This window comes from Rhinatrema bivittatum, chromosome 16, assembly GCF_901001135.1.
Source record: "Rhinatrema bivittatum chromosome 16, aRhiBiv1.1, whole genome shotgun sequence".
Classification (NCBI taxonomy): domain Eukaryota; kingdom Metazoa; phylum Chordata; class Amphibia; order Gymnophiona; family Rhinatrematidae; genus Rhinatrema; species Rhinatrema bivittatum.
The window spans coordinates 23,533,029-23,556,096 of NC_042630.1; the positions used below are offsets into that span (position 1 = coordinate 23,533,029).

General features: G+C 47.1%; 1 protein-coding gene and 1 long non-coding RNA gene across 3 annotated transcripts in view; one reads left to right on the top strand and one right to left on the bottom strand.

Annotated features, from left to right (window-relative positions):
• LOC115077922 overlaps positions 1-23,068 on the bottom strand; it is a 33,237-nt gene that overhangs the window by 6,747 nt on the left and 3,422 nt on the right. The window contains exons 1-2 of one of the 2 annotated variants that reach the window (XR_003853003.1): positions 2,898-3,000; positions 1,218-1,367 (exon numbers count right to left, since the gene is read on the bottom strand). This is a non-coding gene — a long non-coding RNA (uncharacterized LOC115077922). Of the gene's footprint in view, positions 1-1,217; positions 1,368-2,897; positions 3,001-23,068 lie in introns of those variants that run through there. The other variant, XR_003853004.1, reaches the window with a different exon arrangement.
• Positions 61-22,949, top strand: LOC115077920 (procollagen C-endopeptidase enhancer 2-like). Its single transcript, XM_029580361.1, has 9 exons — positions 61-242; positions 3,256-3,364; positions 8,297-8,555; positions 8,646-8,770; positions 9,273-9,409; positions 9,543-9,868; positions 16,691-16,771; positions 20,120-20,293; positions 22,391-22,949. The coding sequence occupies exons 1-9, from the start codon at positions 148-150 to the stop codon at positions 22,519-22,521; spliced, it is 1,437 nt and encodes a 478-aa protein (XP_029436221.1). The 5' UTR covers positions 61-147; the 3' UTR covers positions 22,522-22,949.

Here is a 23,068-nt window from a genome sequence, read left to right on the forward strand (position 1 = left end):
CTTCCTTTTTTTTTTTTTTTTTTTTTGGCAAGGCTCTGTTCCTCCGCCCACAATTCCCCATCTGTTAGTGATTAGACGCCTGTGGTGGGGCGGCCGCCGGCGAGGAGCCCGGGCCAGCTTGTCCCGGTAGACGGCAGAGAAGGAAGGATGCAGCGGCTCTCTCTCCTCTCCCTGGCGGTGATGGCGTGGGCGGCGAGCCCGGGCGAGGGGCAGGAGGAAGCGCCTCGGACCAACACCTCGAGGTAATACGCGGGGCCCTTCCCCCCCCTGCTAACTCTGGCAGGTACCGAGGGGCATTTCAGATGCAGCACTCAAATTCCACGAGCCCTCGTCCCTGCTCGTGTGGCGGGAGAATCTTTTTTTTTTTTGGGGCCCCTGAGTTGGCAACTGGGGGGGGGGGGAACTGTTTTCCGGCTGAGGACGTTTTTTCCCCCCGCGTTGAGTATAGGTGCGCACGTGCCAGCATGTCAGTCAGTAGATCTGAGCCTTTGAAGTGCGCGTGGCAGTGCCCGCACCTGCGTATGTGTATATTTGTGCATGGGCTGCGAATGCACGTGTGTGTGTGTGTGTGTGTGTGTGTGTGTGTGTGAGATGGGGGCAGGGAAGAATGGGACCATCACCCCCAAAAGCCGCAGCTAAACTGAGAAACCTCCCATGGATCGAAAACGGTGGGTGGACCAAACGTCATTCAATACTGGAGCCCACAGGGACACTATAAGTAAACTCTGAATGTTTGTGTCCCATCAGAGATTGCTGTATGTCACCACATGATGCCCGGGTCCTGTCAAGCAAGCTGCCCGTTACCTCTTTGTAGGAAATACAAAGAGAATAGATGCCTCCGTCTTTTTCAAATCCTTTATTGAAGTGGATGGTTTTGCTATCATAAGTGGAGACTCGAATCCATATGTGGACTGTAAGGAGCCACTAGACGCAACGTATTCATAAGAATTTGATTTACTGTACAAGTGACAAGACCTAATACTTTTGCGGATTACACAGACACAAATACAATTGAAAAACAAGCGCACGGCTTGTTCTACCATCACGAGTCCATGAATGTATATCTAAGCCCCTGAGGCAGCCGTTGTGAGAACGGCGAAACTCGGCCAGAGTCGGGCTGTATTATTCTTTTACGTCTCCACTTCAATAAAGGATTTGAAAAAGACCGAGGCATCTATTCTCTTTGTATTTCCTAACGGCTTTTATAGATCGCCTACCTTTGTGCTTCTTGGGATGTTACCTCTTTGTGCCTTTGTCCCGTTAGCAACATTTTATGCCACTCCTGTGCACCCGTATCCCGGCAGGAATGCTGGTACCGTATGTCACCCCCGTGAGTCTGTCTCCTGTCAGGGACCTGTATATAAAACCTGGAAAATAAATAAACCTGTGTATCATCCCCCGTGTTCTACTACTCCTAGTATCAGAAGCCCTTAGTATAGTGCGTGTGCACGTCTCAGAGGCAGGGAGTTTCTTGCTCACCGACATGTCATAGTCTGTATCAGAGCCCAGCGCAGTGCATTTTACACATCTCAGAGGCAGAGAGCTTCTCTTTGACTGACACACCATTTCCAGTATCAGAGCTTGGTATGGTATGTCTGCACACCTTAGAGGCAGGGAGCTTCTCTCACTCATGCACTATTTCCAGTATCGGAACCCAGGGTGGTGTGTCGGCACACCTCGGAGGCAGGGAGCTTCACGCTCACCTACACCCATTCAGCGTATCTGCACACTTCAGAGGCAGGGAGCTTCTCTCACTCATGCACCATTTCCAGTATTGGAACCTGGGGTGGTGTTGTCTGCATGCCTCAGAGGCAGGGAGCTTTACCGTTTCCAGTATCAGAGCTCAGTGCATTATGTCTGCAAACCTTGGAGGCAGGGAGCTTCTCTCACACATCATTTCTTATATCGGAACCCAGGGTGGTGTGTCGGCACACCTCGGAGGCAGGAAGCTTCTCTCACTCTCACACCATTTCCAGTATCAGAACCTGGGATTAGGTGTCTGCATGCCATAGATCAGGGTTATTTTCGAGTACTTTTCTGAGAAACCAGAACTATTGACCATGGCCCAAATCCTTGGGTTTGCGTCTGTTTTTTTTTTTGGCAGTCTCAGAGAATGATCATTTTGGCCCTTTTTTAGAAACATCATCACATTCCAAACATCTGGATGAACTAAATCACGCTCTGCGGGCAGCAAAATGCAAGCGATGCGCCAAGACTGCTCACATTCTCCACATTTTTATCTTTGCTCTCGGCATATCCTCTGAACATAGAAAGTGAAGATCCCCTGCAAGGCCCCTTCTCCTGACTCTGTATCCAGCTCACGTCGGGGATCCTCCCTTGCCAGGCCTCTCCCTTGATTCTGCATCTGGCTCGCATCAGGGATCATCCCCTTACCTGGCCTCTCCCCAGCTTATTCCCATAAGGATGTATAAAACAGTGTGGCTGCTGTGTTGAATGCATGGAAATAAAAGCAACATATATATATATATATATATATATATAGGTACAACCTTTTTATTGGACTAACAATACATTTCTTGATGAGCTTTCAAGCCCTAATGTTCTCTTCCTCGGGTCAGAATCAAATGAGCAAAGGATGACATTACTTTGTGGTGCATTCTTTTGATCAGGTTGGAGGCTCCTGGCAGATGTGGTGAAGGAGGGCTGGTTTAAAGCACATAGCCAAACTTGGCTCATTTCCCAGCAGTTAAAGGTGGAGGAGCAGTGAACGAAGCCTCCGGCTCCCCTTCATCTTACACACAGTGTACACCATTCATGCTGCTCCCCAGAGCCAACTCAGACCGAGAGAGGAGCCTGAAACCAAGCTGAGAGGAGCATCCACACCTCATGCGCACGGCCCGCTTGTCAAACACTGTAACACTGGGCAAGCCACGAACCTTTCGCTTTTCCCTCTGCCCCTGCCCTTCCCCACAATCTGATGGTTTCCAACTGGTTCATGCCAGGGGCTGTGTGTGTCCGAGAGATCCCTCTGGAGCGCCGCACTGGAACCCAGAGCGTGGCACCAGAACTCGGGGATCCCGTGCGTTTTGTGAGGTTATCAGTGACATCATAGCCAGTGCGGAACCGTAGCATCCAGAGTGTGTGTGTGTGGGGGGGGGGGGTCTGTGGGGTCACCGGTGACATCATGGCTCATGCAGAGCACTAGGATCCAGTCTGTGAGGCTCCGGCAGGACACAAACGGAAGGGGCTGGAGAAGAGGGCATAACTTGAATTTTCTTGTTTTCATTTTTCAAGGCCCGTGTTCCTGTGCGGAGGGACTCTAACAGCCGACTCCGGATACATCGCTAGCGAAGGGTTCCCGAACAACTACCCTCCCAATAAGAAATGCACCTGGACCATCACGGTACTGTGGCCTTTGGCACCATGCATGTCTCAGTTTTCAAGTTTTAGCAGCTCTCATTTATCTGTAAATCGCCCTGCCCTTTGTAATGGCGATTGATAAATAGTCTCTAAATAAACAGATAACCTAAAGTGCGCCCCTTGCACTGAAAGGGGGCCATTTACCTTAGGGGCCCCCACTGCGTGACCAACACTGGCAAGGTCTGGATTTAAGTCTTCTTTTGGTGTGGATTGGGCTCTAATTCAGGACAGACGGCGTCTTGGTTTCTGGGCCGCAGCCAGGCTGAGTCCCAGATCTGGTGCTTCCCTCTCTCTCCCTCCCTCCTTCTCGCTGAAGGAAACGACTGCAGACACATATAATTAGAGGCTTTAGCGGGTGCAGGGCTGTAATTTTCCTGAGCTTGAGCTAAGCAGCGGGCACTGAGCGGGGTGAGGATGAAGCTTCCGGAGGCAGTGTGTTCCCTGGGGACCAGAAGAGATTGGAAACGGACTCGTCCGTGGACCCCCCCCCCCCCCCCCCGTCAGGTCTCTCCTATCGGTCACCCCCTCATTCTGCCTTCACGCTTTATGAGAACGTGCTGGGTCAGACCAAGGTGCATCGATCCCGGCCCCCTGTCTCCGGCCAGTCTGCCTCGCAAGCACCCGGCAGATCCTGTTACTCACTCCCAGGGATAGCGGTGGCTTTTCCTAGGCTACCAGGCTTATAATGGTTTATGGACTTTTCCTCCAGGAACTTGGCCAAACTCTTTTTAATTGCTTTGCCCACAATCTCTGGCAACAAATTCCACAGTTTAATTGTGGACTTGAGTGAAAAAAAAACACTTTATCTGATTTGTTTTAAATGTGCTACCTGTTAGTTTCACGAAGCCTTCTTCCCCACTGGTAATTTTATAAACTCTCAGCTGCCTCTTCTCCAAGATGAAGAGCCCTAGCCTGCGTAGCCTCTCATCATAGGGCAGATATTCCATCCCTTTTATCGTTTTTTTTTTTTCACCCACCATATCTTTCTTGAGATGGGGGCGAGCAGAGCCGCACGCGATACTCAAGATGTGCTCGCACCACGGCTCGATACAGAGGCATTGTGATATTTTCCATTTTATTCTCCATTCGTGTTCGGATGATTCCTAGCATTCACCTCTCAGTAACGTCCCCTCGTTATGAGGCAGCTATTCTCTCGCCCCCCCCCCCCTCAGTGGCACTTTCCCTCCCTATAAGGCTGTCGCCTCCTCATGGCTCAGTGAGCCTGTCAGAAAGTGCTCTAGGGCCCAGTTCGAAGGCCCTGCCTGGAGCCCCTCTGTTAACGTTCCTTCGCCTTTCTCCATCTCGCTCCCGCAAGGCCCTCTGAACGGCTCCATTGTTCCAAAAGCCTCCGTCCTGCCAATGCCTACAAGCTCTCCAGCCTAGACATCTGAATGACCCCCTCTCTCCTCGCAGCTTTTCATGCCCCCGCCCCCCCCCTTTGCCTCCGGTTACGAAACCGCATTTGAACACTTAAGTCTCCTGATCCCAAGCACTGTGACTTTCATCCGTAGGTCACCCTCTGCCGGGTCCCTGTGGTGTGTCTGAGGCGGGCCTCCCTCTGGCATCTGGGAGCAGTTTGTGAACAATTTGTGCAGGCTTTCTGGCATCTTCTCTGACGGATTACAGACCGAGGCAAAAAAGGGGCCAGCGTTCGGGAAGGTCCGTGGTCAAGGCAGCAGCTGTGCCCTCCCCAGGCCCATCCAAAAATTAAATGTTTCTGCTTCTGCACACAAAAATGTTTTCTAAATGTTCTTCCTCTGAATTCTGGATTTTTTTAAGTGCTTTTTTTTCCTTTCCATTATCAATCTCTGCTAAGTTCTAGGGGCTGCCCATGCTGTTGCTCTGTTTCTGCCCTCCAGGGGCATCTACGATATCCAGGGCCGGTGCTAGCTTTTTTGCTGGCCTGTACGAAGAAGAAAGGTTCCCATACACGCATGCATACACACATCCATCCATCCCAGCCAGGTTCCCATTCATACACACACACACACATACCTTGCAGGCTCCCATTCACACACACACATACACAAACCAGGCAGGCTCCCATTCACACACACACACATACACAAACCAGGCAGGCTCCCATTCACACACACACACACATACACAAACCAGGCAGGCTCCCATTCACACACACACACACATACCAGACAGGCTCCCATTCACTCACACACACACACACACACACACACACACACACACACACACACATACACATACCAGGCAGGCTCCCATTCACACACACACATACACCAGGCAGGCTCCCATTCACACACACACACACACACACACACATATACACATACCAGGCAGGCTCCCATTCACTCACACACACACACACACACACACACATACCAGGCAGGCTCCCATTCACACACACACACAAACCAGGCAGGCTCCCATTCACACACACACACACACACACACACATACACATACCAGGCAGGCTCCCATTCACACACACACACACACATACATACACATACAAGGCAGGCAAGGTCCAAGGGGCCTTTTATTTCTCTTCCACTGCTGCTGCCAGCCTATGCCTTCATCACTAGGGGCGGGGGGGGGGGAGTAGGACTTGCTGTGGAACTGGAGCCCATTCTGCAGCTCTTCCTCCATGCTGACCTCACGGTGAGAGAAAGAGAGCACATGTGTGTGCAACAAAACCCCCCCCTCCTTTTCCTCTCTGCTTGCTAATCCATAACAATCTCAGGGCTTCTGGAAATCAAAAGTTCCCGGGTATAGCGAGAGGGAATTTTTTAAATTATTGGGTATTTTTCTTAACTTTATTTTTATTGACGTTTGACACTATATCAAATACATACATATTTGAAAGAGAAAAAGCTGAGGCTACACTGCTAACAAAATAATTAAGGAAAAACAATGCGTGTAAGAAAGCACGATAGCAATCTCCTCAAAACAAACAGAAATAAGCGGGAGGCTAGAAAACTGGTCACAGGCAAAATGACCATAAAATTCGAAGAAATAGTACTAACACATGTCAGCATCCTCGACAATCACTGCCCTCTTTGAAAGACATCTTAAGTAGGCTGAGAGGATACAGATCATTTGGCACTGATGAAGTGCCGTAGTTGTATTTGCTCCCAAAGCTAACAGCTCGGGTCTTATTACACGAAATTGTTTCCTGCACTCTTGGGTTGCCCTGGCTAAATCTGGAAAACTCCAAACCTTCTCTCCCTTAAACAGAAATAAACGAAGAATATTCTCATGATCTTGTAAAAACACAAGGAGATTAACAAGGTTAGCTCTATTATAAGATTGTAAAGTTGAATTCTTCGTAAGTGCAGTTAGGTTCAAGGAAGCATCTTGCTGTGTCCTAACCAAACTCTTCTTTTTCGATAGTAAATAGAAAATGTTTTGTACGGGAGGATAAGCTGCCTCCTGAATAAGCAAAATGTCCTTCGTATACAGTTCAAACATCTGTAAAGGAGAGATTAACGGAATCTGAGGGAAATTCCAAATACGTAAGTTCAAATTCCTTGAAACATTCTCCATTCCTTCAGTTTTGTGTGAAACCATAAGAGTCTACCCCTTTTTAGCTTGAATATCTTTAACCAGAGAGCTAGAAGCCTCTAGGTTGGCAAAGCAGTTTCACATCCAGACACATGTTGGATATCCAATGTGAGCGTTACCAGGTATGAAAATGACTTTTCAACAGAAGCAAGAACAGCCCATAAGCTTTCTAGAGATACTTGGTCTAACCTGGAGAACATTGATGGCGTCTTGAATCTCCCTTAGACAGTGGTACCTCGCATGAAGCCAAGATGCCAAAATCTGCACTTTCCGCCATACTTCCTGTCCCCTGGGAAGACTGATGATGCACTGCTGTTCCATGCTGCTGTCCATCAGTTGCAGCAGCCAACAAGACGCCACTCGATAACTCAAGAGTGATGTTGAGAGACCAAACCTGTCTCAGCAGCTCATCTCCTGCTCAGGCGGCCGCTCCAGGGGGACAAGTCGATGACCGATCAATCGGCTGAGCGAAACCTCAGCTATCGATGGGCCAGCTGCCCCATCAGCCAAGTCAGAAGCCATGATCGGCAAAGGCAGTGAAGCTGAAAACTCCAACATTGTAGTCTGCTGGGTGACTCCTGCAGAGGGTTAAGTTCGAACAACCCCCTTCCTCTTCCCTTTGACATCAAAGGAGAAGGAAGCAAATATTCGGAGAAAGAGAATTTTGCAGGAGCTCTGAATTTCAGCGTCTAGTCAGGAGGCCATCTTGAACACGCCCCCCCAACTCCTAGTCATTATTGAGTATTATCTGATATGTCTGAATTTAAATATTTTATGGGTATTTGGAACTTATATGAGTTTTCAACTATCTGATTTATTTGTTAATTATGTTGAATTATTCTTTTTATTGGTTGCTGCTTTGGTCTTCTCAGTGTGGGGTGTACTTGTACTGAAACGGCTCCTCCCCACTCATAGGGTTCTAAGGGGACCCCCATTCACAGAGCTCTAGGGAAGACCCCAGCCCTAGGTTCCGTTAAGCGCCAGTAATGTGGCCCTCTTTAAAAAATGATTGCCCACCCCTGCCTTATACCACAGTTCAGGTGTTCTCTGAGGGCCACAAAAAAACAGATCCTGGATTTCAGAAGAAGCTAGATTAACTGGATTCTTAACCCCACTGCCCGCTTGGATGTGTAGTTCTGATTTACCAAAGAATAGCATGCAATGGGGTAAAATCAGACTTGGATCAGCTTATTCCCCTAGTAATGGAGTTTTCTAGTCACCATATCTATATAAATAGATAAGATAGACAGATGCACACACACACCCTAAAAATGTGATCTGTATGGGGCCTTCCAGGACTGAAGCTGAGAGCTACCTGAACATAAGTTGCATGGGAGGTGGTGGAAGGCTAATGTTCTGTTGCATTCCTCATCCTCAGGTGCCAGAGGGCCAGATTGTAATGTTGTCCTTCCGTATCTTTGACCTGGAGTCAGATCCCACATGTCGCTATGACTACCTGGACGTGTACAACGGGCACTCTGTGGCCATGCAGCGGCTGGGGCGCTTCTGCGGCACCTTCCGGCCTGGTGCCCTCCTTTCTACCAGCAACAAGATGATGCTGGAGATGGGGTCAGATGATGGCAATGGAGGCAGAGGCTTCCTGGCATGGTACATGGCTGGCCTCCCGCATGTGAATGGTAAGCAAAGGCATTTGTTGTGTTTCTTCGCGGGTGGGTAAGCTTTTGGGGCTATGCTGCAAATTCTCAGGATCTCCTTTCCTTCTATAGACCACCAGTTCTGTGGCGGAAAGCTGGAAAAGCCTCAGGGCAGCCTGAAGACACCCAACTGGCCAGACAATGACTACCCAGTGGGCATCAGCTGCTCCTGGCACATCATTGCTCCACAAGGCCAAGTAAGAGAGAGAAGGGAAGTCGCCATCTTGGAGAGTGAAACCCACATTTACTGTAAGGCTGGGGAGTGGCCTTGGGAACACTTCCTTCCAGCTTGGCCAGAGGCTCCTGAGGACCCTCTTGTTTTGCTGGAAAGCAGAGAAGGGCCACTTGAACAGAGCCTCCTCAAGAGCACCTTGGCCAGGCAAAGGGCCTGGAGGTGGCAACGGAAGAGAACTCCCAGAGTTAGGTGTGCCATGGCTACAGTGCCTTTTGTCCTCTTCCTGCCCTTGTCTGAAGGCATGGGCTGGTGCCATGCCACATGAGGTTGAGAATGTAATGGCCGCGGTGTTACAGCAATATGAGAGGGCAGAATGTGTGTCTCTCAGAAACCCTGTTAGAAGTATTTAATTTCTGCCCTGGGCCAAGCACGTTCACAGCGCAGACTGTCCCAGCATGCTGATGGAAAGTCATTTCCATAGCCATCTCTGATCTGCGTATCTTCTCTCCCACTTCCTCCTTCAGATCATTGAGCTGTCTTTTGGCAAGTTTGATGTGGAGATGGACACCTCCTGCCGCTATGACTATGTATCTGTGTTCAATGGTGGTGAGACCGACAATACCCAGCGCATTGGGAAATTCTGTGGGGACACTTCACCCAGGTAAGTCAGACCTGCTGCGTGACAGTTGGGAAGTAGTCAGAAGGGAGGCCTCACAGGGGCACAGTATCGGAGTCTGGCCGGTTGGTGAATGTTAGATGAATTGACTAGTGGATGCTCTCCTTTTTATCCTCAGCCTGATTTACTCCGATGGCAATGAGCTCTTGGTCCAGTTCGTATCAGATCTCAGCGTCACAGCGGATGGGTTCACTGCTAGCTACAGCACCAAGCCCAAAGCGGAGAGGGGCCCAACCTCCAGATCCGAATCCACAACCGCTACCACCCAGGTGCCCAAGCCCCCCATACACCCCAAACCTGTCCCAGGACAGAAACCCAAAGCCACTGTGAAGCCTATTGTCAAACCAAAACCCACTACTCGGCCCAAGTCAACCAAAAATGAGAAGACAGGCACAACAGCACCAAAAATCAAAGCATCCACTGCCACCCCCTCCAAAGATCCAGGTACAGTCAACTGGTAGCTACTGTAGAGGCTTGAAAGAGGTCTAGCAATGAGGTTCTGGGACAGACAGCCTGAGCCACAGCTGAGTAACTCAGTTTCTACAGGGGAAACGTTTGGTCAGTCCTGAGTTTTGAATGTCAAACCCCCAGTGCATTGTAGTCTCTTGTGTCTTCCATTTTGAAATCTGTACTACAGGTACCAGAATGTACCTGTTTAGTGGAGGAGGAGGTGTTGCATACCAGGACTAACCTGAAGTCTCTCTCCAAAAGTTAGGACTGCTGACTTAGAAATCAGAAATGATATTCTTAAACAAGAGATATGTTTCATAAGCCAATCCAGGGACAAGATGGTTGATATGGTCATGAGATGATCCATATACACAAATATAAGTCCAACCATGTACCGGTATTACAAATTATTCACAGGAGATTCACATGAGAGAGGACCGTTCAAAGTGTAAGAGAGTAACTGGTGATGAAGCAGACACTGAGACACTCCTGCAAGTGATCTGGGGTCATCAAGGAAGGAGGTTGAATTCCAGATCCACTATCCCATAAACCTTGGCAAAGCTATGGTTAACACTATGATACACTGGCCTGATATGAGCCCAGGAGGGTATAACAAAGCTGCCGTCAATGAGTGGAGTTGGGTTTCAGTTGTTCTCTGGGAGAAAAGCAGAAGATATTAAGGAGTGGGAGCATGTGAAAAAATGTCACACAATTTGGGGACCCAGCAGTAGAAGTGGAGGAGAGAATCAGTTTGAAGGGGACTCAGACGTGACAGACGAGTCCAGACTCAATACTGATTATTACAGCAGATTCTGCATTGGATAAACAATGGCTGGTCTATGGTTTATTTCTTTGTATTTATTCCTTATTAGATTTTTAAAAAGCCTCTGAAGAACCTTGGTTAACAGAAATATAGCAAACCATAAACAGAGAAATGATGGCAGAAAAGGACCAATGGCCCATCCAGTCTCCCCAGCAAGCTTCCCATGGTAGTATCTGCCGCGCCGTGCAGGTTATTCCCATGTATCAATCAGTTTTGTTTGACAAGCTTTGCTTATGGACTTGGCCATGGAAGCAGTCCTGTGTTTTTTCTTTAATGTCTGAGCATCAGTACCCCAGACTGTAAAAAAAGTCATGACGCGTGTTGATGGTATCTGAATCCAAATTCCTCTCACCACCCCACATCCACCTCCATCGAAGCAGAGAGCGATTTGCAGTTGTATCAAAAGCATAAAGGCTTATTGGTTAAGGGTAGTAATCCCATGCCTTCTGCTCATCCACTGGGACCGCAGGATCCATTGACCCATGCACATATGCAAGTGAGCCAAAGGTTAACATGGATAGTGGTGCCTTGTGGCCCAGAAGGCAGAGCATGAGGCAGGCGGAGACCTACTGGCAGGGCAGATAAGCTCTTGCCTGAGTCATGTCCAGTCGGGCCAGGATGAAGCTTAATTGCAGCAAAGGGGTCAGATGGGACTTCGGGTAGTTGATAAACTCAAGGAACTCCAACACCTGAATAGTCAAGTGCAGAGACAGAAACGCCCCCTCCTGGGAGTCGCACTTGAGCAGCCAGTCAACCAAGTAGGGGAAGATCTGCACCCCTAGGCAGCAGAGGTGCGATCCCACTGCTGCCAGGCACTTAGTGAAGACACGGAGGGGGGTGCCAAGGATAGGACGAACGGCAACACCCTATATTGGAAATGCCTCTCACCCATGACAAACCGAAGATACTTCCTGTGGCTGGGGAAGATTTTGATGTGGGCATAGGCGTCCTTGAGATCAAGAGAGCAAAGTCAGTTCCTCCCTTGCAGGAAGGGAATCAGGGTGCCCAGAGAGACCAATTTGAACTTTTCTCTTTTTAGAAACTGGTTCGAAGCTCTCAGGTCCAGAATCAGGCATAGTCCCCCTGTTCTCTTTGGAATCAGGAAATAGCAAGAATAGAAGTCCCTCCCTTGCTGCAGCAACGGGACGGGTTTCAGTGCTCTGGCCATTATGAGGGCCGAGAGCTCTGTCAAGAGTATTTCCTGATGCAAGGACGGCATGGGGGAGTGTTCACAGGAACACCCAGAAATTGAGTTGATACCCTCTATGAACGATGGAGAGGACTCACCGGTCCGAGGTGACACTCGGCCAGTGGTCCACAAAGAACCGCAGCCAGCCTCCGCTCAGCGTCGAGGGTACGGGCAATTGTCTTATGCTCACCCACAGCCAGTCAAAACCCCGTACCGGGGCTCAGCTGGGATGCCGGCTTAGGCCTGGGGTCTGCTGCTGTCTAGAACGGCCCCTGGAACTCACCCATTGAGCACGGGCACGAGAGGCCAGAGGATAATATTTCCTCTGGCAGTAAAAGGACCTCTGCGAGCCCTGTTGCAAAGATTTTCTGGCAGAGGATAGAGGGTCCGATGTACTGGCTGACAAATGCTGGAGAATCTCATGGTGACCCTTCAACTGAGCCACAGCATCTCTGACTTTGTCACTGAACAGGTTCTCGCCCGTGCATGGGAGATCCGCGAGCTTATCCTGGACCTCTAGCTGGAAATCCGAGGCTCAGAGCCAGGCCATTCTGCGGGCACCAATGCCCACCGCTGCGACCCCAGCAGACGTTTTGAATACATTGTAGATGAAGTGCACTTCGTGCTTGCCAAATTCCAAGCCTTGCTGGATAAGAGCCATAAAGGCGTCCTATTGCTGCTGGGGCAGATGCTCCGATAACTCCTGGACTTGTTTCCAGAGGTTTTGAGAATACTGTGTTGTATATAATTGATAGAAAGCAATACGGGCAATCAACATGGTGCCCTGGAATACCTTCCTGCCCAGCGCTCTGTGCTTTCGGCCCAGAAGGGCGGAGGCATGAGTACGTGAATGCTTGGTCTTCTTCACAGAGTACCACAACAGACTGAAGTGGGAGTTGACGTCTCTCAAACCCCAAGGCCTGCTGCATCAGGTAGATTTCATCTGCCTTCCTGTTCACCGGAGGCACGGAGATGGGGTGGTCCCAAATTCTAAGGAGTAGCTCCTTAAAGATATCATATACAGGAACAGCTACCACTTCCTTAGGGGCATCAATGGAGAACTTCCAGCATCTTATGCCTGGCATCCTCTTTCATCAGAAACTGGAACAGAATGGTTTCTGCCATGGGCTGGACAAAACTCCACAAAGGTTAAGTCTCAGGCGGGGACCGTCACCACTCTTCTGGAGGAGATGGGTCTGAGGGAAGATCCCCAGAGTCATTGGATGAAGACTCAGAGGTATCATCCTCCCCAAGGGTCATATGGGGCATCTTCTTCACTGAGATCACATAGAGACATCAGTGGCAAGACCCAGAACCAGACCAGGGAACGCCGGTCATCGAACCAAGGGCCTCTTCCTTGGAGGAACCCACAATGGGAATCGCCCCGGATGGAGGAGGCAATGGCAGCCGCGGGGGCATCGATGGACCCCCAGGCAGTGGCTGCATGGGGAGGATGCCAAGAAGGACATTGAGGCGCTTGAGCAGCAGTGCCAGCATCGAGGGTGCAGACTCAGATGCCGGTGGAAGCACCGGTGGGGCCAGCGGCTTGATGCTCTGAAGGGCTTGGAGCACCGCCAATTGTACCCTATGATCTAACTCCTCCTGAAAGTCTGCCGAGGTCAGAATGGATGAGAAGGGGGAGGAATCACCAGATCTCCCTCGGAGCCCCATTTCAGGGGGCTGTTCTAGACAGCAGTTTCTAGAAACTTTGACATAAGTTTTCTGAGCAGGGCTCCATCTGATGATGTTACCCATGTGTGAGGACTAACATCCTGCCTGTCCTAGGAAAATATAGTTATTACCATGATATCTGAGTACACATTTGCATGGATACTTCAACTGAAGAACCCCACCCATATCCAAAACCCTGTGTCTTCTTGCAAGGAAAAGCTTATGACGAAGGTTTTCATGGGTAGTGGAGAAGGTTTTCATGGGTAATGATTCAGATGGACTGAACCAAATCACGGTGAACCTAGAAGATGCGGTAGACCTGATTGACAAACTGAAGAGTAGTAAATCACCTGGACTGGATGGTATACACCCCAGAGTTCTGAAGGAACTAAAAAATGAAATTTCAAACCTATTAGTAAAAATTTGTAACCTATCATTAAAATCATCCATTGTACCTGAAGATTGGAGGATGGCTAATGTAACCCCAATATTTAAAAAGGGCTCCAGGGGCGATCCGGGAAACTACAGGAGATAATAAACAAGTGGATAAAGGTAGTAGATGTAAAATACTTGGATTTTCAGAAGGTGTTTGACAAATTTCCTCATGCGAGGCTTCTAGGAAAAGTAAAAAGTAATGGGATAGGTGGTGATGTCCTTTCGTGGATTGCAAACTGGCTAAAAGACAGGAAACAGAGAGTAGGATTAAATGGACAATTTTCTCAGTGGAAGGGAGTGGACAGTGGAGTGCCTCAGGGAATCTGTATTGGGACCCTTACTTTTCAATATATTTATAAATGATCTGGAAAGAAATATGACGAGTGAGATAACCAAATTTGCAGATGATATAAAATTGTTCAGAGTAGTTAAATCACAAGCAGATTGTGATAAATTGTAGGAAGACTTTGTGAGACTGGAAAATTGGGCATCAAAATGGCAGATGAAATTTAATGTGGATAAGTGCAAGATGATGCATATAGGGAAAAATAACCCATGCTATAGTTACACAATGTTAGGTTCCATATTAGGTGTTACAACCCAAGAAAGAGATCTAGGTGTCATAGTGGATAACACATTGAAATCGTCGGTTCAGTGTGCTGTGGCAGTCAAAAAAGCAAACAGAATGTTGGGAATTATTAGAAAGGGAATGGTGAATAAAACAGAAAATGTCATAATGCCTCTGTATCGCTCCATGGTGAGACCGCACCTCGAATATTGTGTACAATTCTGGTCGCCGCATCTCAAAAAAGATATAATTGCGATGGAGAAGGTACAGAGAAGGGCTACCAAAATGATAAGGGGAATGGAACAGCTCCCCTATGAGGAAAGACTAAAGAGGTTAGGACTTTTCAGCTTGGAGAAGAGACGGCTGAGGAGGGATATGATAGAGGTGTTTAAAATCATGAGAGGTCTAGAATGGGTAGATATGAATCGGTTATTTACCCTTTCGTATAATAGAAAGACTAGGGGCACTCCATGATGTTAGCATGGGGCACATTTAAAACTAATCGGAGAAAGTTCTTTTTCACTCAACGCACAATTAAACTCTGGAATTTGTTGCCAGACGATGTGGTTAGTGCAGTTAGCGTAGCTGTGTTTAAAAAAGGATTGGATAAGTTCTTAGAGGAGAAGTCAATTACCTGCTATTAATTAAGTTGACTTAGATAATAACCACTGCTATTACTAGCAACGGTAACATGGAATAGACTTAGTTTTTGGGTACTTGCCAGGTTCTTATGGCCTGGATTGGCCACTGTTGGAAACAGGATGCTGGGCTTGATGGACCCTTGGTCTGACTCAGTATGGCATGTTCTTAAATAGGGTATTTCTCATGTCATCAGGAAATATAGAAATCTTTTGACCACAAAAAACACATTTTTATGATGAAAAAAAGTTTCAAAACCAACTGCTTATCAGATTCTTTAGGAAATTCAACCAAAAGAGTAGCCCTATTTGTAATTAAAGAATCAGATTTCTCCAAGAAAACAGTAAATCAAAGGGATCATCTGGAGAATCATTTCCTGCAATCATAGATTTTGCAGAAGACAAATAATAAACCTCAGTAATCGACGAGATAGTTTCCTTGGAAAAACCTAAAAGGTCAATTAGAAATTTCTCAAGCATTTCCATGGGAGAAATAATAGGACCTTTGGGAACATTCAACATTCTTAGATTATGTCTTTTCACATGCTCTTCCAGATTTTCCCCTCTATTCTGCAGGTTTAAATTATCCTGCATAATCACATTGTTGTGCTCATTTGCACCAGAGATCTTATTTTCAAGGAAACGAACTTCTCAGCATGATCTTGAATGCTCTGAGATTGATCATTTAATTGCAAATGTCTATTCCCCATGGTGCCCAACACAGAATCAGTCCTAGATGGCAGCCCATAGAGAGGCCAGCGTTATCATGGCTGGCTTATTCAGATGATTGACGAGACCAAGAAACTAGACAGAGAGGCCCTACTCAAGGGCGGGGAAGGGGAACAGCCATCTGTTCCCTTATCCAGATCCTGCGAATCCGCCTGAGGGAGGCATAGCCTCTTGACTGAATGAAGCCTAAAGCTCCTAGGTCAGCAGCACCTGCATGGTCTTGACTTGTAAAATGTTGGCTGGGAAGATAGCGGGGTAGAGGAAGAGCCAGGTGAGAATATCCTAATAGTAGCTTTTCGCTCCTTACCCACCGAAAGGAAGTTTTTGCCACACAAATACCTGAGGATCCAGCCACAAGACAAATGCTCCCGGGGGTGCCCCTTAGGCGTGCGGCTTCAGTGCGCCACTGGGCACTGCACTATAAAAGTGCTGGGTGTCGTCGGAGGGGACTCCCCTCTCTCACAACTGCCCAGAATGTAATCTCAAGCAGCAGGTACGCACGACGTGGAATTGTGCAGGGAGGTCCTCTGGGTCTATGTTTAAGTAAAAGCACAATTACAGTTTTAACAATAATATAAACAGGCTTGGCCAACCAGCTCTGGGTCTCTGGCTTTACCCTGAGCACATCTCTGGACTCTTAATTCCAGTGTCTGCAGGAACAGCTGGAACTACAAGTACAGAGATGCAATGGGGTGGGGACAAAAATGAGGCTCGGCTCAGCCTGTCCAGAATGGGCCACTGACAATGTCTTCCTTCTCCGCAGCCACACCTCCCGCCACGCAGTGCCCACAGCGGTGCCAGAAGAAGGGGACCCTGCAGAGCAACTTCTGCACCAGTGAATTTGGTGAGGGCATGACCATTCCCCCTCCCATACAAATGGGGGGGTCGCTCAGAGTTTACCAAAGTGACGGGCCGCACCAAGTGATGCGGTATAGAGTTATAGATCAGTGATTGGCCAATCAGATCACCCTGACTGCTTGACACCCCCACCCCCCAGATTTACATATGTCATAATCCAATTTACATGCTGCAACTCTATTGGCCAAAGCAGACTGTGGCTCTGACACTGTGCTGTAGTTTAACCGAAATAAGCATTTCTTACTGGCAGCTTCAGAAAGATCTTTATTTAGATAAAGTGTGTAATATTCCAGGAGAGTGCGAGATTACCAACAAGGCAATTCGGAAGCAGCCTCGAAAAGCATTGTTTACACCAGTGGTTCTCAACCTTTTTTTTGGCCAGGACACACCTGACAGATGGTTCTCACAGGCGTGACACGCTGAACATGTGACCATCACGGGACTAAATGTAAACATGCACTCTGCATCCACAGGAACCCTCTGACCCCCAACAATGGGTGCAGAGCAGAACTAGGGCATTACCCGTACAACTCACCATACAAAAAAAGATGTTCTGGTGTCATCTCAGTAACAGCAACAAAAATAGGGGCCAGCTAGTTTCCAATTAAATCTCACAAAACTAACTAACTAAGTCCCCGCTTTCGGCACAGACTCGTTTTTAGGCATAAAAAAGAAATGGCCACGAGTCCAAAAAGATAAGTGCTATTATTTCTAGGACAAAGAACTTAAGAAAGTCTTGTTCTTTTTTTGATGGGCTTCAAAACCAACAAATTATTTCTGGATAAATTCTTATAATGCAGTGTGCAGGTTAGCGGCTTTAAACCTCTTGCCGCCAAGAAATTGATAAGGAGTTGGTTAGCGGCACCGAATTATATATTGCTGCACTAGTGAAAATCCATTATCTCCTTAGCAGTGAAAATCATATGCAAAACTGTTCTAACATTAAAGTAACACAATATGGCAGTCACTCAAGACACACTGCATTAGAAAATTAAAATAATAAATTAAGATACTTTTCATATGAAAAGAATTTTAAACAAAATAAAGAGAGACAAATAGAAACCCGTGATTGAAAATACTGGTTTCCAAAGAAAACTTGGTTAACTAACCTGTTTTACCAGTGCTGAGGTTTCTGTCTCTAAAGAAATAAAAAATTAAAAATTAAAAATTAAAAAATTAAAAATCATAATATAAAAAATAAAAAAATGTTTTAAAGAGATGAATTTCTAATAAAGCTGTTTTTTAGATTAATCCAGATTTGACTTGTGGCTATGTTCACAGTTAGTTAGTTTTGTGAGATCTCAGTAACAGCAACACAAACTTCCCTCTGCTACCAGGCACAATAGCCTTCCGTATGAAAAGACAGTAATTTACCACTAATGCATGTCCTATTGAGAAAACACAACAAATAAGACTGATACAAATGCCTACATGCTAGTTAAATACCTCACCTCGGTCACACACCCTTCACCGAGTACAGAAAAACCACAAATTATAAATATGGAGACAGAAACTGGAATGGAAAACCAAAAAAGCCACTCTGCATGCAGTGCGAACCTGGAGAAATGGAAAGAGAAATATAGCACCTAACATAGTCCCAGGATTTGCAATAATGCACACAAACTAATCCGCACACAGTTACACCTGGATTATGGAACACATAATAACACTATCTATGAAAAGGCAACACTACAAATATTAAACCAGGCTCTAAACACCAATACACCTCCTATTAGGAGAACAGAACAAGCCAAGCTGCTATAGATCCCCACACAGAAAAAAATTGTAAAAATATACTAATAAATATTACAAAACATCCAATAATTAAAACCCATAAAAATTATTTAAAAATTCTCCAAATACCAATAAAATATTTCAAAACAGCAGACATATCATATAATACCCAATAATTAAAATGGCAGTCAATCAAGAAAAATAAACTTAAAAAGCCACCTTTACTTACCCTCTCCAGCAACTCTCCTACTCCTTTCCCTTGCAATCCAGTAGCACACACCTGAAGCAGCAGGGGCTGCTGAAGCTCATGGTCTTCTTTAGGGCCTACAACCAGTCTATCTCTCTCATACACACACACACCAATTACACCCCACAACTGTTACTCACACACACCTCACAGTCACCTCCCTGACAAGACTCTCTCTCTCTCACACACATTCATGTCCCTGACCAGTCTGTCTCTCTCACAAACACCAGTCGCCTCCCTGACCAATCTGTCTCTCTCACACACACACAGACCAGTCACCTCCGTGACCAGTCTCTCTCTCACCCACCTGCTCTCTCTCTTGCACATGCTCTTAATCACACACGTGCTGTCTCACTTAGATACATACTGTCAATCACACTTGCACACACTCTCTCTTATTGACATACATGCTCTAAATCACACATACAGGCTCTTTCCCCCTCTGGCTTGCTCTCATTCACGACCTCCCCACCTCTCTAGCACAAATGGCAGCTGCAGCAGCCTTTTTCTCCAGCCCCTGTGGCCTAAGACCAAGACCCCCATCGGCTGCGGAGGCTAACACTGCTCTTTCTCCAGTCGCTGATCACTGGCTGTGCTTCAATTTGGTCCAGGCCCATGCTGCTGCCTGGACTTTATGCAGCATGGCTCTCACTTTTTCCCATGGCCCCTTCCAGGCCATGGGGATGGGAAGAAGAACGGTCCATGCAGCTAATGTTTCCAGCTTCTACTAACACTGCTGCCGTTCTTGCCCAGGCAGAATGGCAGCAATGTTAGTGAAAGAATGTCTGCATCTTGTTGCAATGGAGGAGAGGGAAGGAAGAGCAAACTGGGGAAGTGGAACACCGGAAAGCTGTGACACACCAGCTGGTGCTTGGCAACACACTGGTTGAGAATCACTGGTTTACACAATAGATTAAATCCAATTTGTACACCAATGAGCTAGTTTGTTTTTATAACATTTTCCTAATTGGCTGGAATTATAATTTTATCTCATCTACAGTATATTAATAGGCTGGGAAACTTGTAAGCCATCTGATTTCTTATAAATTGAGTCCAGAAGGCAGAAACGAAACTTAAGGCTAAACTCGAGATACTTTTTAACCTTTGACCTACATTCTAGCAATTCAGCATATTTTGGCATGTCAGCAATCTTCAATAATTCCACAAGTTTAGTCAGTGTAAATTCACAGTGCAGTAATAATAGCTTCATAGGAAAATTTTTTCAAAGCACCCGAACAATTGAGCACCTTGAAGTTACCTCTAGAAATTTTTGGCTCATCATGTAACCTCTCATAGCCAATCAGAAGGCAGGAACCGATTCTGATGCATCTGTTTGCTCCTTTTTTTTGCCAGTGATCACAGGCACAGTGAAGACACTTGCCAAGGCTGCAAATGACAGCAGCCTCTATGCCACGGTCTCCATCATTAACTCCTACAAAGTGGGTGGCCTCAACATCCAGCAGGCCGGAAAGACCATGAATATTAAGGTGGTGGTGGTGTGCCCACGCTGCCCCATCCTCAAGAGAGGTAAGAAATCAAAACAGCCTAACTGCTAAGGTTATCAAATAACTTCATGTCAGTGGGAGAAGGATGAGGCTGTACATGCTGGGACTTTTACATGCTGGGACTTCGTGCATGCTGGGACTTTTAGTTCAGTTTCTATTATTTTAAATTATTTGGAGCAAGGAAGTTTTCTTCTGCTCCTTTCAGCTTTCCACTCAATTGGAACTGGGGCTGGGATATGGGACCATGAGCCTTCATTTGCAACTACAGAAAAAATATATAATCCTCCCACTGCCCACCAACGTCTAGTCTAGTTATTGCATTGACATTTTTTAGGCAGGGGCCATATACTAGGGCTTCATTGGGAACCCTAGTCCTGAATCCAGACACAAAGTGTCACCCTTAAGCACTGACAATGACTCCTTCCCTAGGGGATGTGAATGCTGCCTTTATAGCATTACCCAGGGAGCAGGGGAGTCAACTTGGGGATCAGACTGGGAGCCTTATGCAATATGGTGCATAGTGAGGTCACTGAGCCACTAGCTTGGCACCTGTGCCTCAGTTCTAACCCATGCCTCTCTCATTGACACTGTGTGTGACCTTGGGCAAGTCACTTAGTAGAAGTAATAGCAGCTCGCTGCTTCCTCAGAGGTGACAAAAGCCAGGTAGTGATACAAACTGGCCAGTTTTATTAGACAGCATGGTCTAATACATCAGTGAGTCTATGAACACAAATTACCATAATTCCAGATTTCTATAATTGCTACATCAATTGTGACAATTATCAGGACAATGCTCTCCTCTTCCCCCTGCAAGTCCAGCTCATCATATCCTTTGATGGGCTAGCTGTAGTCACATATCATTTCTTTTGGGGATACGAACCTGCCTTGATGGCCCCCAGTCCAACTGGGTCACCCTGAATGTTTGGCAACAATCTATCATGGGAGGAGTGGTGTGCGCCTGATGTCCACAGCCAGGATGCCGCAACCCATGGGAGTGTAAAGTCATGTCTGACCTGCTATCACTTATTTCAACCTGTGTCCTGTCCTGGCCCTTGGCTTGATCCGAGGCCCTCGTCATGGTGGCAGTGTTTGTAGCACTCTCCAGACACACACACTGATCAGGCCATGTTGATTGACACCAGGTGACTTGCCCCACTACTAGATCCTGGAAAGAATAGGGAGGCATCCTCATGAGTCCCCCTTCTCCAAACTGCAACCGCTCCCTCCCTGTCCACCCCTACCCCAGTTCCTAAATTGCAAACCCATGCTACTCCCTACCTCGAGAAATTAGGCCTTGCCTCTCTTCAGTACAGACTATAAAAGGACCCTGCTGGCCACATTAGCCTATGGGCATCGATTGGTCCACTGGGCAGGCAGTATAGCAGGGGATGATCCTACTCCCCTACCACTGCATGCTGCATCACTTTGCATCTGTGGAAAGGCAAAACAAAGGATGCAGCACTGTGAAGGGGCGCAGAGTGGGCTATGTGCGGGAGGAAGTGCCGAGGCCCTGTTAAGGTTGCTTGTCGTCGTCTCGCTGTGCCTCTGTTCTAATCTCCAGCTCTGTAACTGACTCGCTATTTGCATTTATTAAAAATGTATATTCCGTGATTTCACAAGGCGGATTATATAGGTGCATACATACATAAGAAAAACATTAAAAAAAATTCAAAGATGAACAGGACTGCAAAACATCACAATAAGCTCGTCACTAAGCGACAGCGATACAAATACAGCAGCCTTACCAGGATGTGCTCTTAAAAACCTCGCACAGTCCGATGATAATTCTGCCGGCTGCTGTTATCATCAATTGTTCGGATGCTATCAGGCAGAGTTCCAGAACTGTGGTCCTGCTAGTGAAAAAGCTCTTATCCCTTGTCACATGCAGCTGAGCAAGTTTTACTGTTGTCACTTCCATGTGTATGTGTAGAGTCTCCTCTTTGATAACTGTCAAGTTGATTAAGCACTGAATCTGACAGCCAGATCTTCCAACACTGCGTGTCCATTTCTGACATATCAACTATGAAGCCTGCTGCCATCTAGTTTGAGTGAAAAGTACTTAGTTGGATCCTGATTTTGTCTGTGCTCACTTTTCTTTTCTATTCTCTTCTTCCTGTAGGCGCCAGTTATATATTCATGGGCCGGGTGGATGAGGCAGGCAGGGGCCGGCTGGAACCCGACAGCTTTGTGGTGCTCTACAAGGCTGCGCAGCAGCCAATCCTAACTGGCCTCAGCAAGAGGACCTGCTGAAGAGGACCAGAGTAGCTGAGGCAGGAGGAGCGCACCGTCCTGACTCCAACATGCACCAGGGGGAGAGGGGAGAAGATACAAGTCAGGACCTGAGACATGTGGATTCCATAACTTCCAGCTGGCCAGGGCCAAATTCTGAGTGCAATTTTAAGATCATTAGATGGTTCCATGACATCACGGACAGCCTGAGCCAGGTCTGGTTTTGCCTCCAGAGCATGCTGGGATTTGTAGTGCCTTGCTTTTCTAAGAGAGGCTAAACTACAAGTCCATAGGTGCAATGGGGGGTATAGCCAAGACTGGATCAGCCTGTGCATATGACCTGAGGCCTGTTGGTGATCCTAACATTAGCAGAGCAGAAGGCATACTATCCCCTTGGAATTTCAGCTTGGAATTATCCTTACAGAAATAAAGGAGATGACTCTTTTCTTTTTGCTTGTCATCTGCTATTTATTTACAAAACATTTGTTATTCTTCCTTTTTCCAGAATGGCTTCAAGGCGATTTATAGTCAAATTTAAATCAGAGTTACAGTAATTTTGGTCTTGCTG